Here is a 19,135-nt window from a genome sequence, read left to right on the forward strand (position 1 = left end):
TCATTTGACCCACGTTTGCCCTCTTCGTGTTAGGACGTTATTCGTTTTACTACAGTCTGAAGCCCAATATCTTTACAATGTTTGAAAATATCAGTATTGTACTACAAGCACAAAGGAAGTAATTAACAAATACAATCACCCTTTCAAGAAAATTTTTTTACATTTTATATGAATATATTTTTCAATTACTTTTTATCCTTATATATGTCAAATTACAACAATATATTTTTTTTTATAAAAATTTCAAAAAAAAATAACAATCCAAACAGGAGCGAAGGTCCCTCAATTGTTATTAAACATGCAAATTTGACCCAACTCCATCTTTGGAGTTTCCACAATTCAAGCGGTTAAGTCTTCAACTGTAACTTGGCCTGATTCTCATTTTTTTTTAAACACCTAATTCTCATACAATTGCTAAGTTTAGTATCTGGATCCTATGAGGAGCAGAACATATCCATACTGTTAAGTAGCTGTATTAGATATTTGAACAAAAAAGAAACAATCTAAATAAAATAACGTCGTTTTCATTTTTCACATCATATATTAAGAAAACAATAACAATTAATTATGCACCAGAAAACTATCTAAAAACTCCCCAACTTAAACAAGTTAGAAGTATCGTTTGGAAAACAAAAAAAAAAAAAAAAAAAAACAAGTTAGAAGTGATCTCATCTTATATGCCATTGGTCTCTTGAATCACAAAAATATGCATGTCTTTTCTTCAGATTATTAGTGATATGAGTTAAAGATGTGGGGTCAAACTTATATATCAACGGCCCTGTTTGGCACTTGAATTTTTTGCCAAGTTTGTCTGTTACAATTTAGCTACAGTAACCTCCAAAAATTTCTTAAAGTTTTTAAACTATACACTACAAAATATTCAAAAATTTACACACTTCAAAAAAATTTTAAAAAACTTTTACAGTAAGTTACAGTAAAGTTTTTTACAAACACCTAAAAAACTCACTTGCCAAACGGGCCCGTTACTATCCAAGGGGTCTAATTGATCAATCCAGAAAAGTTCAATACAAATGTTGGTTGTCATTAGAAATAATTTGCCTTAACAAGTTCACATCTTACTACTATACAAAGTATGGTAGTCTAACATACTTGTTTTTTTGTTCCTTATTTTTCTGTTCATTCTTCTTGAAAACTAGCAAAGGAAAAATAGTGTTGTAAGACGAATTCATTGGCTGGGAGTGTTTCACTGCTTAATGTTAGAAACTTTTGTTTCATGTATTTAGGTGTGTTTGAATACGAGATTGTTTGAAAAAAATTAGTTGGAATAATACGGTAGCACTTTTTATAATATAATATATGTGATATAAAAAGATAGTCGAAAATTGTATATATGATCTAAGCAAAAAAAATATTTAAAATTTTTTTCCCAATTTATGGCATCCAAACGGTAACCTGAACATTTGTAGTTGGAAAAGCTACCTAGAGAAAAGCAGCAATCTTCATCCTTCATAAAAGAGTTCCCTAGATTGGCGTAGCTTAATTTTGGCCTTTAAAATCATAAGATTGTTGCTAATCAGAAGAAGCCTTCACTTGTCAACTCTCAAAATTCTTTGGTCTAAACATGCAAAAAATTTTCTGATCTGTCTAAGGCCAGTGGTAAAAGTACATGTTTTTCTATTTAAGATGTCAAGTTGAAATTTGTCAAATGAATGGGGCAAATTTACAACAACACTTAAAAAGTAATAGAAAAAAAAGATAAATGATTTAGGTTAAACATTATACACGAAAGACATATCATAAAATACGTATATGTGCATCGTACGTGCATATAGTATAATACATACCAAATACAGGTACAAGACAGGGGCAGCAGGAGAGATGGGTGGGATGGGGGACCTTGAAATGACAAGTCAAATGTCAAATCGGACGACTTCATATCATAAGACAGTCAGTAATGTGTTGTCAATCCAATGGATTTCTTTTGTTTGTGAGAGTAAAAAACAACACATCCCACAAGCTTTCTTAACCATACTTTTTTTTTGGCCAAACATTTTTTTTTTGCTTTTTTTAAGTTGTTGTATGAGTAGTAGTGAAAGTATAAACACCAAAAACGGAAAAAGAAACAAATTGGTTTGGATTGACAAATATTTTTTAAAATTGCATTATTTACTGTGAAATTTTTATTTAATTTGATGTATATAAAATAAAAAAGATGATCAAGAAATGGAAGAAATTCCCAAATCGTGTTTATGTTTTATAAGAGTTGTCAAATAGTAAAAGTTAAAAAAAAAACCATATGTAATAAATGCATATTGTGAATAATGCATTCACTGCATGCGTTGTTTAAGAAATACATAATTATACAATTTTTAAAAAGCATTAAGCGAATGCGTCTTTTACGAAAAAATTACATTCGCTAAATATGCTTTTCGTCATTTAGAAATTAATTTTAAAAAGTCTCACTTTTCAAAATTCACCCTCACAGAATGTGTTTAGGAGAAAATAAATTTTAAAAAGTCTCACGGACTCGTTTGGATTTTTTTTTCTTTAAAATTTTTTTTGCAATTTTCTAATATACATCACATTTTTATCTAATATATATCAAATCATTACAGTATATTTTTCTATAAAAACTTTAAAAAATAGCAATCCAAATAAAAAGTAAAGCTTGCTGGGAATTATTGCCAGCACCTTGTTTAATTACTCATTTATTTTTGGCTTAATTTTCAAGAAAAACTTTTAGCACGTGTCAGGTCATGTCGCACGTGCATGACAGTCCTAAACCCGGATTTAACTACAAGTTCTTGGCAGCGGTCCCAATATGACCCCCGAGACCCGGCCGACACGGTTCCCTATGCCCCAACCTCCCCTGTACCCCACACCCTAGCTCCCCTAGACGCCTCAATTTCCCATTTTTTCCATTTTCTTTTTCTTTCTCTCGTTTCTTTTGGTAGTATTTAATTTTTTTTTTTTCTGTACTACGAGTAAAACAAAGGTATGGTTTTTGTAATTTTCCCCTAGGATAATACATCAAACAAAATTATATATATTCTGTACTGCACAATAAGTATATAATCACCACCAATATGTTTCTTCTGGTTATTTTTTATATTTAATTTGCGTGTTGTTGCAGGCAAGAAAATAAAAGTGGTACTAATAGTGTTGGAAAAAGAAATTCAAAATTTACTGGGAAGTGATGTTTTGTTTTCTTTTGTAATTTGGGGACGACAAAAATAGAATTTCAGAATTTGTACTCCTGTATTGAACAAAATTTTGGTATATTATTCTTTTTAGACAAAAAATAAAAGTGATCCACAATACTTTTATTTGATCGACCATTACAAATTACAATATCTCATAATTAATTTTAAATTTTTTCCTTATAACATGATATTTCAAAATTTTTCCAATATGTGCAATAAACGGGATATTTCAACTTTGCACTTTCTAAGCATTTCTTTTAAAGCATTAAATTTTAGCAAACTTTTCCATTACTTCCAGTCTTTCGATCTTTCTCTGTCTTTCATTTCCTCTTTTATCTTTATTCAATAGTAATGAAAGGGGACGCAAATGTTTTTTTCATAAATGAATTTGCAATGAATAGCTCAGATTGAAGCTACTTAATGTGGCTAGATCTAAGCCACAAAACTTGATTTTGGAATTACATTATTGCAATTGCAGAAGCCTTTTTTTTTTTTTTGGGAGGGACACTGGTTTCTTAATGTCTTCTTGGACCCTGTCCCTTCATTTATTCATTTATTTATTTTGAGGAATAGGGACCCTCTACTTCAAGACATCCATATATCATACTGTATCAACTAACAGAAAGTACATATAGTTTGTAAAGAATTGAGTACCATTTACCTTCTCTCTTGCTTGTAACAATTAATAGACAAGCATTAATCAGCTTATTGGCAAGCAATTCTCTCCAGACTATTATCACAAAATTTTCGGTTGTGTTTGGATTGCATTTTTCTAGATTTTTTGTAGAAAAATTACTGTAGCGATTTGATATATGTGAGTTAAAAAGGTGATTGGAAAATATGTTCACGAAAAACGTAGCAATTTTTCTTTTGAAAATGGCTGTATCAACCAACAGAAAGTACACAGTTTGTAAAGAATTGAGTACCATTTCCCCACTTTTTCCTGGTAACAATCAATAGACGTGCAATTCTCTCCAGATTATTGTCACAGTTTCTTTTGGCCACATGTAAATAATTAAATGTTAGTAATAAAGATCACATTAATTTTTTTTTTGACCAAATGGAGATCACATGCTTGATCAAGTAAGAACAATTTTTTTATTGGATGCATTTTTTTTTTCGGTATTGCTGGCATTTCAATTTCCTGTGGATGCTTTCATTGAGGTAGCCGTTCCCCGTAGAATCTGCACAAATGGTTCAGCAAAGCACTGTTGAGAAGGATAAGGGGCTTTTGTTGTGGGGCTTTGTTTGTTTGGACTTTGGAGCTTAAACTCCCTCAACCTCTAATCTATTGGCATTTCCTTCGTATTGTTTTATGGGGACAAAGTTATCTTTGGATTAGTTTTAGTGTAGGGTTGCAGTCATTTATCTCATTGCTCTGACATTGACAACACATTGTTCATATAGAAATGTACGATTGAAAGAAAAAGAAACAAGAAAATGAGATAAAGTATAATAATTACTCTGTTTGGTTAGATAATTAATTATTTGACAAAAATTCTTTTATTCTACACTAAACAAGTTGTCCACGCACTATTTTGTTTTCTTAACCATCTTGTTGTCCAACATACATATTACAGCATAAAAAGGTGTTACAGTATGAATCTAAAAAAAATTGTCCAAGTAATCTTCAATTCAAAAGATAAAGAAAACACTGAAGGGAATTCTATTTTCAGATGCAATTTTCCTCCTGCACTTTTAAGTTTGTGAAAATCCAATTTTCCATCTTGTTTTGATCTATTGCGTAAAATATCATTCTATTGAGTATAGCTTGAATGTATACAAGAGCAGAAAATTTGCCTTTTTAGAAGTGTTGTATGCAAGCAACTATTTACTAATTCTATGATTTCCAAGTAACTATATCCAAGTAACTATTTACTAATTCTATGATTTCTATTTTCCAAAAAAAAAAAAAAGTCTCAGGGAAATCCTGATTTAGGCTAAGAATCCAGTTGTCTTTTGTGTTTGACACATTCTACCAGTGTACTACATAACGACAAATCTCCTCAATCACCCTTTGAACACATAGTTGGTTTGATTTTACAGAAGTTAACTCTATGGTAAAGCACCTAATCAAAATTTTGTTCATTGTCTATATATGTGTGTCAATTAAGGGAGCCAACAAGTGTCTTAACCATGAAAATATCCTTTCTTAATTCAACTGAAGGGATTCTCTTTATCCAAAAACTTAATTATTGAGCAATTAAAAGAAAAATGGAATTTCACATAAAATAGAGAAATTTATACATTTGTTATTTCTTCGCAAGATGTATCTTTACTCTCCATAAGTCTGTTGTTTTGACTTAAACAAGTTATTTTATGAACAAATAACTTGCTTATTGAGGGCATGAGACCTAGTTCTCATCATTATCCTAGATACTCCCCTTGCGTGATGTTTGACTTTCTAAAGTAACGGATGCTTAGATTTCAAGCTGATAAATTTAATCTGAGCTAACCTCAGGGCATTTGAAGATAACCATTAACAAATTTCTTCAGGCATTTGGTTCGTTTAAGTATTTATTCAAGCTAGGGTTAAAAACAAAAAAGCCTCCTGTGATATACCGAAATACAGAAAAGCCCCATGTGGTTTCAAAATATATAAAACAACACCTTATGTTTTGAATTAAATTGTAAACTAACAGAATTCGTTAAATTTAACGAAAATGACGGTTTCAGCCGTTAAACTTATCGGATTCCGTTAAGTTTGCCGTTAAATTTACCGGATTCTGTTAAATTTTCTGTTAAGTTTATCGAATTCCGTTAAGTTTAACGAATTCTGTTAATTTATAATTTAGTTCAAAACACGAGGTGTCGTTTTGTATGTTTTGAAATCATGGAGGACTTTTCTGTATATTACATATACCATAGAGGAATTTTTTTTTTTAACCCTTTATTCAATGAGGGAAAACAAATTTGTTGAAGCGTTTAGATACTTATAAGAATCACTGGAGTTGACTGGATGGTAAGGACGACGTGACTCTTAGAGTTCTCTTTGTTGTTAAGTTCAAGGTCTAGATTTTAGAAATAGAAAACATGTAAAGAGAAGTGGAAGTGTAAAAGAGAGACATAGAGAACGGTCAAGATCTCATTGACAAAAGATGGGTTTCTCATGTATAGCAATTATTGACAGTAAAAAAAAAAAAAATTTATGAAGGTTAATTTAAACTTACTGGCAACCAATTTTATGGTCCATAAGGTTTAATATTTCTAGAACAACGAAGGTTTCATTCTTAAAAAGCCAATTCTGAACAATAAGTAAAAAGCCTGCATTCTAGAATAACAAATCCATGTAACTGACCTGACTTGACCTCAATAAAGAAGAGAAAGAATGATAGACAAGACTAGGCATATCTTCTTGTTGGGCAAAAACTGTGAAGTGACCTCCAGTTTTTGACATTCAAATAAACAAGAGGTTGTATGTAAGGGAAATGCTACTGGTACTGCCAGATTTAGTGATTTACCTTAATCAGCCCATGAAAGAGAATATATTGATAAAGTTGGGTGACAGATTGATTTATCTCGTTTGAAAACCAATTTAGTGCAAACTGCAAACCAATTTAAAAATACATGCTCAGCTCATGTTCCGGGTAGTCTTTGCCAGAATTTTAAATTTAATACTTGTAAGGTATTATTTAAAAATTCATACGTAGGTTTGTTTGGACAACAATTTATTTGGTCAAATATATTTGCTTATATCATCATTACAATTTCCAATACACCTTTTTACCTTCCCAATTAACTTTTTATCTCACATACATCACATCACAAAAAGTGCTACAGTAAAAATATCTCAAATAATTTACAATCCAAACAGAGCCGCATGATAATTTCCATATTTGTGGTTTCTTCCGCATATCAATAGTAAAACAAATTGCTTTGGCAGAAGTATACATATTTGCACTTTCTATTCAGTAGGAAATGCTATCTTATGAAAATAATTCTTCTCAATAAACGATGCTATGTTATGATTTGTTAAAAAAAAAAAAAAGGAGTGTACCCTGATTACTAGGATATACAAATTACAAATTATGTGGATCATGTAATATAAAGTGGTAGTATTCGTTTCTTTTCATCATTCATACAAAAAAAAAATGTGTATATAATATCATAAAGTTATTTATTATCTTAGTCGTCAGATTGAGATTCCATAAATTAGAGGTATTAGGTTCAAATTACTACTAATAAGTCAGAGGACATAAACACGTACATGTTATCAAGATATACACAAAGAATTACTACTACTTTTCAAGCAATAAGTGGATCGATATATCCCTGCTTTAGAAAAAGATTGGCGATTTTTCTGATGGCCATAAGCACAAAACCTTTTTTGTAAGGAAAACTAGTTGAGGTGGCCATAACTGGTTATGAGATGATAGTCACATACTATTCTAGAAAACCTTTAACCACGGTGAGCAAAGTCAAGTCTTTTCTACCGACAATTTGTCAAGGGAAAAATTTAAGAGAAGTGCACTATAATGCAGTAAATATATTCCCTCGAATTATATAAGATGCTTTTGTAAATAAACGAATTATTAGGAAAAAAAATAAAAAGCACTACTCTTCTCTGCCAAAATGAATAAATTAGCAAAATCTAATGCACTACATATACCACAATTTTGGACGAGTATTAATTTATAACCGCAAGATTTACACTACTATAAAACTCCAAACTCCATGTGCTTCTCTTCTCTGTTCATCCTCTCCAAAGAAACAACATGAACTTTATACCATTCTTTTTTCTCTCTTTTGTCTAATTAGGCAGAAGCAACATGAGAGCTACTATATCTTATCAGACTTAATTTAATTATCCTCTAAATCCTCCCTCTCAACTCTCCAATCTTACATTTTAAAAACCATTATTTAAAATTAATCTACATATTTGTCAAACAATTAAAAACCCCACTAACTTGTAATCTTCTACTACTACTCATTTATTTTTTTCCCGTGTTTAAAAAAAAATATAACAGCCGCCCAGAACAGCCATCCATATTGCTCAGTTGCCTCACATCCCCCACCCCCTCCTTCTCTCTCTCTCTCTCTTCCTATTTCTCTCCCAAAAATATCTGACCATCCACAAGAAATAGTAGTGTGAAATATTCACTCATCTTATCAGTACTTCCCTTCATCAAAATAGACAAGTACTAGAATAGAACCAAGAAGTAGGGAAGAAGAAAAAAGATGAATGATTAAGTAAAGCTAAAGCTAAGCTATCGCTCTCTCTTTTTCTCCTCCTCTCTTCTTCTCCTCCTCTTCGTCCTATCTATCGCCTACAAGAAAACAACTATTTAGTTCATTTACCAGCAACTGAGAAGCGAAACAAGAAAGCAAAACAAAAAAAGAAGAAAGAAAAATGTCCCTAGAGGACTCCTTAAGATCTTTATCCTTAGACTATCTGAATCTGCTGATCAACGGTCAAGCTTTCAGCGATGTAACCTTCAGCGTAGAGGGTCGTTTAGTCCATGCTCACAGGTGTATTCTTGCAGCCAGGAGCTTATTCTTTAGGAAATTCTTTTGTGGGCCGGACACGCCGGCGGGTCTGGACCCATCGGGGTCGAGGATGGGCGGCCCGGCCGGCGCCTTGGCATCGTCCCCGAGAGGGTCAAACTCGCAGGTGATACCAGTGAACTCGGTTGGGTATGAAGTTTTCTTGCTGATGCTTCAGTTTTTGTATAGTGGACAAGTCTCAATTGTGCCTCAGAAACATGAGCCAAGGCCTAATTGTGGTGAGAGAGGATGTTGGCACACACATTGCACCTCAGCCGTTGATCTTGCTCTTGATACTCTCGCTGCCGCTAGATCTTTTGGTGTTGAACAGCTCGCATTGCTCACTCAGGTTAATTTTAATTTCTTCACAACCACACACCCCCCGTGTCACTCTCTCTTCCAATACTTTTTCCTACAAACTCTTTTTTTTTTTTAAAAAAAAAACACCCAAAGGTTGCCTAACTGTTGGAAGATTTCGGGTTAACGGGATTCTTGATTTTTCATTTTTTTTCAATTTTTTTTTGTGTTTTTTTGGGGGGGTGGCAGAATAGTTGTGTAGTATAATATAGATACTTGGGTGGAAATTGTTTGTGTTTATTAGTGGTTTTTGTTTTTTTTTGTTGTTTCCTTGTCTGAGAAATCTAGTTAGTAGTTCTTTTATTTTGTCAGTGAGTACTAGATTTCTTTCATCAGTTGTGTGGCAGCCAGCACTGATGATGATCAGATCAAACTACTACTTGTCTTCGTTTTCTTTCGATTATGCCGTCTTTCATGCTTATGCATCTGAGACGAGCTGATGTATAAGCAAGCATGAAGCATCATTTTCTTGTCTGTTGTTTTTCTTCCTTTTTTTGTGAAAACTCTGAGTTTGAGTAAAATAAGGCGGTTTCATTGTATTTTTCACTTGATAATAAGTTTGGTCTTGATTTCATGTAGTTACACTTGTAGTACTAGTAGTTTCTTGAATTGGGCTTTCTCCATTATGTTCCAAACCCATTACTTTCCAAATTTGCGTCTTTGATTTCTAGTCTTGTCTTTCAACAGTGATTAAACCAAATCTTTCCCAAACAACTCTTTTACTTTCCTCATTTGGATTTTTAGGTAGAGTGCAAAAATGAACAATATATTAGCCCACCCTACAGCATCACCTTTCCGCACAAACACATGGCTTCTCAACTCAACCAATTCTGCAATTTTTTTTTTTAACCAATTCTGCAACTTCTTCTGCATAACATGTCAAATCTATGAAATGACTAGCTAGCCACTAATTTGTTATTTTGTTAGTACTTAACTCAGACCACATTTATTTTTGGTACATATTTCAGAAGCAATTGGCCAGCATGGTTGAGAAGGCCTCAATTGATGATGTCATGAAAGTGTTAATAGCTTCAAGAAAACAAGACATGCACCAACTCTGGACTACTTGTTCACATTTGGTAGCAAAATCTGGCCTACCACCAGAAGTCCTTGCTAAACACCTTCCCATCGATGTAGTAGCCAAGATTGAAGAGCTCCGCCTCAAAACATCGCTTGTTCGAGGATCTCTGATGCCTCACCACCACCACCACAACCATGATATCAGTGCTGCAGCTGAGCTCGAGGGCCAGAAAATTCGCCGAATGAGACGGGCACTCGACTCGTCTGACGTCGAACTTGTCAAGCTTATGGTAATGGGAGAAGGGCTTAATTTGGATGATGCATTGGCCCTACATTATGCAGTTGAGAATTGTAGCCGAGAGGTGGTAAAAGCGTTGCTTGAGCTTGGAGCTGCTGATGTTAACTACCCAGCTGGGCCAGCAGGCAAAACCCCACTTCACATTGCAGCCGAAATGGTGTCCCCAGACATGGTGGCGGTCCTTCTTGACCACCATGCCGACCCAAATGTCCGAACTGTCGATGGGATCACTCCGTTAGACATCCTTCGAACCCTAACTTCTGATTTTCTATTCAAGGGTGCTGTCCCGGGGCTAACTCATATCGAACCAAACAAGCTCAGGCTTTGTCTGGAGCTAGTTCAATCAGCTGCTATGGTGATCTCTCGGGAGGAAGGCAATGCAAATGCGCCAGCTTCGGCTACAATCTACCCTCCAATGAGCGAGGAGCATACGAGTAGTAGTAGCAGTGGCAACATGGCCAACTTGAATCTTGATTCGAGAATGGTTTATCTGAATCTTGGTGCAGCTGCATCAGCTGGCCAAATGGGGTGCAAGATGACTGACGGAGATGAACATCACAGTAGCCACGGTAGCCAAAGAGAAGCTTTGAGTCGCCATGGTTCCCAAGGTGGTTGTGATCCATCGATTTATCACCATCATTCTCATGATTATTAGTAATTTAGCTTCATCAACTGTCGAGGAAGTGGAAGAACCCTCTCTAGATCTTTCTCTATCTCTCTCTTCCTCTTCTTGAACCTATCTTTCTTGATTTATTGGCCAGCCTTCAGAAGTGGGATGGACGGACAAGCACAAAAAGGTTGATCAAAACCCATGAAGATTTATTTTATATTTTGAGTCAACATATAATCTTTTGTCAGTTTTTCGGTCTGCTTTTGTTTAGGTTCTCTATATTAAAAAAAAAAAAAAAAAACTCTCTTCTCGCTACTTTTACTCTTCTGTCTTGGTTAATTTTTTTTTTCTTTTTTCTTTTTGGTTTTGGGTTTTTCTATTATTTCTCTGTGGTGGGTTTTTTTTTTAAATATTTTCTAGGTCTTTCCAATGATAAACGATGCGCAGTGCATGTGGTGGCAATTAGGGATGGATGGAATTTTTCTCACCAGATGGGACAAGGAGAATCCAAGTTTTGCTGAGTGATGGAGAGGACGCAGGTCATCAATCTTTTCAATCCCCGGCCTGTCAACTCCTTTTGTTTTTATTGGTACATCTAATGTCATGGACAATTTTCAATGATCTATTAGTATTACTTTTCTAGTCTCCTCACCCAAGTGCCAACCTCTCATAATACTATAGAATAACTATTAGATGTCGAAGCATATATTCATTATTATTGCCATTTAGTATTAATATTTTTATCTACAATTTATATTATGTAAATATAGCACCATAATGAATTGGCTATATGGTAAAAAATTAGAAGTATACATATGCACACTCTGATATGATAAGTTAAATGGATGTTTGATTTCTTGTGGTGGTGGGGCTTTAGTTCATTGAGGGCTTTGTTTGGACATTGGGACAATTAATAATGCAAATGAGGGAAATGAGCTGTCTTTCTGCTTTTACTCTTTTTTTCTTTCCCTAATGCCTTCATGGGGGTTGGGAGAAACTTGATTGGCTTTAATTGTGTCTAATTAGATATTTTTAAAGACATCGGTCGGATTGGGACAAATTGATTGGCTGTCTTGCATGAAGGTAACATTGAATGTGACCACACGACAGCTCAATTTTTTTGGTATATCTAATGCCGGATTCTTTCCATAATCCTCTTTTTTGTCTCCTCCTCCTTCCTTTTTGAGCTTTCTAACTTATTGAAAAACTTAATAAAGAGATGAAACCCTAGGAATTGAACATCCTCTTGCTTAATTTAACCACTAAATTCTCGTTGAGGATAGTTGAAGCTTCTGTACATTTTCTTTTACCCCACCCATTCTCTAGGCCATTTCTAAGTCCCTAGATAAAGAGCATCGGAAACGGGATTTTGTGTTGGGGGAAAAGGAATAGGGACGGTGGTGGGGGGGCAAGGGTCATGTTCTTGAACGCTGTGGATTCTTTCATTGGTACAAGTTACAATAAGATACATGGTCTTACTCTTTTGGGTACAAGAATATAGCTACCTTATACTATGAAGTGGTACAAGGAAAATAACTTTGGTTAATTTTCACGGAAATATCAAGAAACAGTCGCTTCTGCGAGTCATTTTGACATTAAAAATTGAGGGAAAAAACAATCAAATTGCAGTATAATATGACATAGCATTTCTCAGATGTGATTTCTAATTATCTTTTTGGCTATAGTATACATCTAATAGTAATTGAATTATCGAGTTCAATAAAGGAATAATTTGTCGTGATTAGGAGGTAGTATATAATGTAATTGTGGACTCATAACTTAAGATTATAACTAGACCTTCATTAATTTGAGAAATAGCATACAGATTAGCATGATTCCAAGTAACATCTCAGAGAGTTGCTCAAAATCCATTCTTGTCTCTCCTTCTTGACAATCATTTATCATCTTTGCAATTCTTCTTGTCCAGCTTGGGGTCTAAGTATTTAACCCTTGTGTATATATCATCAGTTTCTGTTTTAGTACGGACTCCTTTTTCATTGTCTTGTCACGTCCCTTAAAAACAAGAAATCCAATAAGTTCTGCCTTTAAATGCTTGCTTTTGTTTCTTCCTTGAGGAGTTAATGCGCTTTTTGAACATATAATGCGATGTCCGAATCCCCCTTTACCACCCCGAAAGAAAAAGAAGAAAAATGAAAGAAAAACCTATGTGGTTAGCCTGCAGTTTTGTATAATGATGATTGTTAACAATTTTCTTATCAACATGAAGAGGTGGAATGGAAAAAACTGCGATTTGAGCAGTTATATGACCATGTCATCTACTACAATTTACTAGTATTCTCTATTTGGTTTCTGAAGTAATCCTATGGAAACATAAAATGTCATTAATAATCTCCTCATTCCAATTACAATTTGACATTCTTCTCAAAAGAAATGTACTTATATGAGCAACATGGACTAGCTTAGATAAAATGTAGTTTTCCCAAACCTGTTCTTTAAGTTAATTGTCGGATAAAGCTATCGAAATATGCAGGATTGTCAACTCAAGCCTTGCTTGTCTCGAAAGAAACATTTGTTGTTTAACCATGGCTTACTTCCCATGCATGATTTGCGGCACTGAACCGTCAATAAATTGCACATTTTAGACCTGCCATATTCTGCATAATTATCTTAGATCCATCCTTCATTTGATTAGTTTGCTGGCATTGTGCATATGTTGTTAATTTCATCCTTTGTTTAATTTTTTTGCCCCTCTGAAATCCAATTTAGGCACTTAAGACTTGTAGATTTTGTGGAGGCAACAGGTTGATGTTTGAACTAGTATTGAACTTCCACTGATAATTCTTCTTCTTCTTTTTGTAAAAGAGAATTGATGGAAATCAGTTTTAGATGAAATAATTGTATTAACATTATGTGTTTTTTTCATTTCTTTTCTTAGTTTTAACCCATTTATCTATCGCAGTTGGTTATGAACTGATAGACAATTATAAGCCTTACAAATTAGAAGTTCTTTGAAACAAGAGATGAAAAAGAGAGACATCAAATCCTTAATTATTTAGGGGTAAGATGGGCAAAATAAATGGGGAGACAAATTTTTAAGTACATAATTAATTTCTGCAGTCATTTAAGATATCTAAATATCTTATCAGTCTTTGTTATTTTAGAGATGTTTGAATCAGTTAGGATCTATGTGCCACTATCGGGTGCCAAATTCAGTGTCGGTCCCATCACGTGATGAGAAAGGAAACTTAAATATACGATACATGACAATTAAAATAAATAGAATACTTGACATAAATATAGAAGTGGTACTGAATTGTTACTGGAAACTGGTATTGAATATCTCATGCGATCTGAAATGTATGAAATGTATACATTTCTCAATTTGAATATAGCATTTAGATGCGATTAGTATCTCTACAACTTAATTATATTCTCGAATCATAATGGTGGTGAATGCTTTTGTTAGAAGGATCCATGTAAAGTACAAAATAATTAGGGTTTGCCTCTCGTGTTAATTAGAAACGAGGTATAACTTTTTTCAGTTTATCTCTTGATCCTCTTAAATGCAATCCCATTTAGTTTCTCAAATATGAAATAGAACAAATCAACACAAATTAAAAAAAAAAAAAAAAAAGTGGTAGACCCGATAACTGTGTCTTGTACTTAGGTATGCAATTTATTTTCTTTTCAAGTACAATAATATTTTTATAATTGGTCCTATATTAAGGAGAGAGAGAAGGAAATAGAGATGTATCCAACTAAACCATTGAGAATCTTGGAGGAATTAAACGGCCTCCAGAAATGTTCTAAGAAATCCTGGACAGAAAATGTTCCAAGAAATGTCAAAAGTTGAGGATCAAGATAATTACACGACTTTGATATCTCTTGCTTGAAACAAAATCTCATAGCGTCTTTTTCCTAACAAAAACCAAAAAATATGGTGCCTTTACTGCTTAAACGAACTGATTTTGAAAAGAAAAGCGGTAGATTATGTCTTGGATGCACATGGCGCAAAATCTTGAAGGGGCCTTTTGTCAATCGGAAAAGATCTACAATAGTTGGGAAACAACTGAAGAATGAAAAATTATGAAACATGTCTAAATCAATCATGTTTATGAGTTTTACTCTGGTGGAAAAAATTCACAAAAGCCTCATATATATGGGAGTGGGAAGTCAAGGCAATTTGGTTTTGAGCTCGGTCATGATACCACTTTTCTTAGCAACATTTATAAAGATCATAATATTGCCTACATGCTAACGTCAAAGTATAGTATAGTTTTTGGGGTGTGCAATTAACGTCAAGTATTTCAAATTTAGGGCAGCAAAATTATAGAGTGTCTCTTTGTTAAATTCTCTCTCTCTCTCTCTCTCTCTCTCTCTCTATATATATATATATATATATATAGCAAGGAGGGATGAAATTTAAAAAATAAAAAAGGGGAAGGAGAATTAGAGCTCATGAACTCTAAATCCTAGAGTTTCAATTTTAACCACTAGACCAAGACTTTCTTGATTCCCTCCCACTGGCTTAGCAGTCTTAAGGAATTTACTAGTGATCATGTCTATTATTTTCAGATTTCAGGTTCTCACTTTAATTGTCACGCGATTGCAAAATCATTTTTCAGGCAGTTACCTTGAATTTGGTTGCTATTAGTATTTGGCCCAACATCCCAACAAATAGAAGTATCTTTATATTACTGTGAGAAAATAAGTTACTTCGTAACCAAATTAATTTGATATTTACACATTTCCACCAGTTTCTTGCACTTCTTTTGAACGTTTTTTCAAGACCAGATGACAACTATGTATATATAGTTGACCAAATGCATGACAAGACTGTGTGTGAATATCATTAACCTTATTTTCTCTAGTGTTCATGATATAATAAAGTTTTGAGTATAGTTATCGGTCCCATGACTCCCCACAAATGTAACAGAAAAATTGGTAAAGACCAATTCCAGTAAACGAAACCCCCCAAATTGAAACTGGACGTTGTATTGCAAGAGGTTATGCCAAAACGGCTAGGGAATCTATGGCAGGTAATTAACAAAGGGCTATTTTATCAACTAAAAAATTTCTGCAGCTGAGAACTATTTACCATCTCGGGGAAAGCACAAATGTGAGTTCATCCACATAAAGGATTTTGAGATGTCGGGGAAAGCACAAAAATTTTGAGATGTCGGCCAAGCCATATGTAGCAATAAGACTTTTTCTACTGTATATTTATGGGTTAATCTGTTATGTCTGGGGCTGGTGTCATCTTATTTGCAAATTTTTGACCCTTAGGTATAGGCAGTTCAGGGTGGATAGGAAGGTTAGAATTTTATACTAAACTTCTACTCTTTTTTGATATGCTTCTACTGTGCCTTCAAGGTCCAAAATAGAAATATGTTATATATATATATATATATATATTGCCAGAAAAATATGCAAATGGTCTTTGGTAGCAGGAGATGCCATATTGGAAGTCATAGACACAAGCTTATATTCGAACTGTTACTATTTTTTGATGCAAGATATTTTAGATGGTCGCTGGGGTGCAATCTTGTCAGAGTTGGAGGACTGAGGGAAAGAAATATGATTAAGTTTGAGATATTAAGCAAATAATTTAGTCATAATGTAACTAATAGAAACCACGGCTATGTAACTTTATTTTAGTTCGTTCTTTTATTGCAAATTAAGGATAATTAGAAGAGTTCACCTGTAAAAAGCGATCCAATATCATAGCATTCTTAAACGGCAGATACAAATATGAAATTTGCTAAAGAAAATTCTATACTGAGCGATTTGAGCTAGAGAAACAAGCTGATTTACATCCTTGATTTAAGTATGTCCATGTTTGCATTTGTGTCTGTGTCATCTAGGAACGTTATGCTTTTTCATCATTTTTTGTAGGTGGACTTGTATAAGATTTTCCGAACGAAAAAATACCCAAAAAAAAAATATACCCAACACTTTCAACATTATGAAATAACCATCTATTTAAAGTATTTTAAGGAGAACTTTTGACAACAGTGTCTCAACAATCATCAGATCTTCATGGTCTTAGTACCAATGAAAGATGTTTCTTGGTCATCACTTGTGCACAAGTAATAGTTGAATTGAGCAATAATTCCAGTGTCGTCAAGATAGTGATATAAATCTCGTGAACCCTTTACCATATTTAATTTACTTCACAATTCTTGAAGCTCAAAGTCAAAAGAAACTTTATCAACTTGTTGTATGTCATTAGTCTTATTTTAAACGAAACTTAAAAGGTGAAGTCACTTCTGTTCTTGTTGTGCTCTTTACTGCAGCCATCGTCCGTACGCTTTTGGGCAAAAGGTGAAAAACAGTAGGATATGATATACCCCAAAAAAAAAAAAACAGAGAGAGAGAGAGAGAGTAAGAAAGGGCTATGTGATCCTGGCAGAAATTTTCATGGGAAAGTTGGTTGACGTTGTTGCAACTAGAGAAATGGAATCTAGAGTAGGCTTGATTTCCAAGTCATTTCTATTAAAAATTTCTCTTGACGTATGTTTTGGATCACAAAGAAATAAGTGGCCAACATATTCTGAAGTGACGGGGCAATGACAAATTCTTAATCTCCTGCTGGTTGGTTGGTTCAGTAATTTTTGCCAGTTAGATTTGCAAAATCAACTCAGAAAAAGTGAAAAATGAAAAAAGACCTTTATAATTTTTTTTTTTAATAAGATCTCGAGTTATGTGAAGATAGAGACAGATAGAATATGGTGAATTAGGACGATCTCTATTGAGATTTAGTATGATTCTATTACTTTTCCTTTGATTTGCAAGATCATACTGATGCCAAACTCCTTGTATAAGTTAAGGGTTAAAAATAAAAAAGTCCCATGTGATCTATCTAATACACAGAAAAACTCTTCTTGGTTTCCAAATAAACAAAACGACACCTCATGTTTTGAATTAAATTGTAAACTAACAGAATTTGTTAAATTTAACGGAATCTAATAAATTTAATGAAAAATTTAACGGAATTCGGTAAACTTAACGGAATTCTATAAATTTAACAGTCAAAACCGTCGTTTTCTTTAAATTTAAGAAATTCTGTTAATTTACAATTTAGTTCAAAACATAAGGTGTCGTTTTGTATGTTTTGAAACTACGTGAGGCTTTTTTATATATTAGATATACCACATAGGATTTTTTTATTTTAACCCATAAGTTAATTTTGGGAGTATTCAGAAGAAGATTTAAGTGAACTGTGCTTTTATGGTTGAGTTAGGTGATAAAGTGGAAAAAAATTATAATAAAGAGTTTCTAAACCTTGTAAGTAGGGGATCCTGACTTTTCACTTAAAAAAAATAATGATAATAAGTGTAAAAACACAGTAAACTCTACAAGAGTGCAGTGTAATACTACCCAATTGGTGAACTTATTAATGGGAATGCTCTGAATTGGTGTAACTGTGCTAAGTAGGCATAGCGAACTTGAATCACCATAGTGATTTACATAATGCATAGATAAAAGGTTATAAGGCAAAGGCAGCCGCAAACCAAAAAAAAACAACCGCACACACAAGGTAAACTTTTAGTTACCGCTGTGCTTAGAGCGAATAGCACAAATGGTTAACAAAATATTTATTCTTGTAACGTTGAGAGAAGTTATTAACAGAATTATGTAGATAAAGAGACTTGGTGAGTTTGGCTTCCTCATCTACTTGACCAACAAGTAGTAGCTCGCAATATTCAGTTTAACTGGTAGAAATGTTAGTCTGATGATTATAATGTCTTTGATTCGATTCTCAAGTCTTTTCCTTTGTAATGTTTGAAATCTTCTCTTATTGAATAAAGAAAAAAAGAAGAAGAAGGAGGAGGAGGAATAGTAAAACGTCTTACAAAGCGAACAATCATCATAATTTGTGAAGTTATCACGTAATGTATGTTCTGGGGTAAATTTAATGACAAAAACAAATGAGTGATTTAAGTGGGAATTTAGTCACTCATTAAGGTTCCCATGTAGCATTCAGTATATACCAGTGATGGCAAGGAAACAGAAAACAAATGTAGATCACTTATTTGAACTAATAACGTGGAAGCTTCTAAGATTAGTGTATTTGAGACTTCATTTACCCATACTTTCAGTCGTGTATAAAAGGTTTCTCAGCATACGAACTTACATGAGAGGTAGCAAAATTGGACCGATTTTACTCGTAGGCCATAAATGCAAAAGAAGTAAAGAAATGAGAATGTTTTTCCCTTTTGTTTTTGTTTTACTCTTTTG

General features: G+C 33.6%; 1 protein-coding gene across 1 annotated transcript; it reads left to right on the top strand.

Moving 5' to 3' along the window:
• The first annotated feature begins 8,227 nt into the window (after positions 1–8,227).
• LOC113695112 (BTB/POZ domain and ankyrin repeat-containing protein NBCL-like) lies at positions 8,228–11,584 on the top strand. The gene is made up of 4 exons (XM_072055514.1): positions 8,228–8,997; positions 9,974–10,931; positions 11,085–11,120; positions 11,354–11,584. The coding sequence occupies exons 1-4, from the start codon at positions 8,515–8,517 to the stop codon at positions 11,452–11,454; spliced, it is 1,578 nt and encodes a 525-aa protein (XP_071911615.1). The 5' UTR covers positions 8,228–8,514; the 3' UTR covers positions 11,455–11,584.
• The last annotated feature ends 7,551 nt before the right edge of the window (positions 11,585–19,135 follow it).

This window comes from Coffea arabica, chromosome 6e (genome assembly GCF_036785885.1).
Source record: "Coffea arabica cultivar ET-39 chromosome 6e, Coffea Arabica ET-39 HiFi, whole genome shotgun sequence".
NCBI lineage: Eukaryota > Viridiplantae > Streptophyta > Magnoliopsida > Gentianales > Rubiaceae > Coffea > Coffea arabica.

Excerpts from the sequence above, each read along its gene's own strand:
- LOC113695112 (XM_072055514.1), top strand. The coding sequence starts at position 8,515 with ATGTCCCTAGAGGACTCCTTAAGATCTTTATCCTTAGACTATCTGAAT. Across the intron at positions 8,998-9,973 it reads AGCTCGCATTGCTCACTCAG|AAGCAATTGGCCAGCATGGT; the intron begins GTTAATTTTAAT and ends TACATATTTCAG. Across the intron at positions 10,932-11,084 it reads GAGTCGCCATGGTTCCCAAG|CCTTCAGAAGTGGGATGGAC; the intron begins GTGGTTGTGATC and ends TTTATTGGCCAG.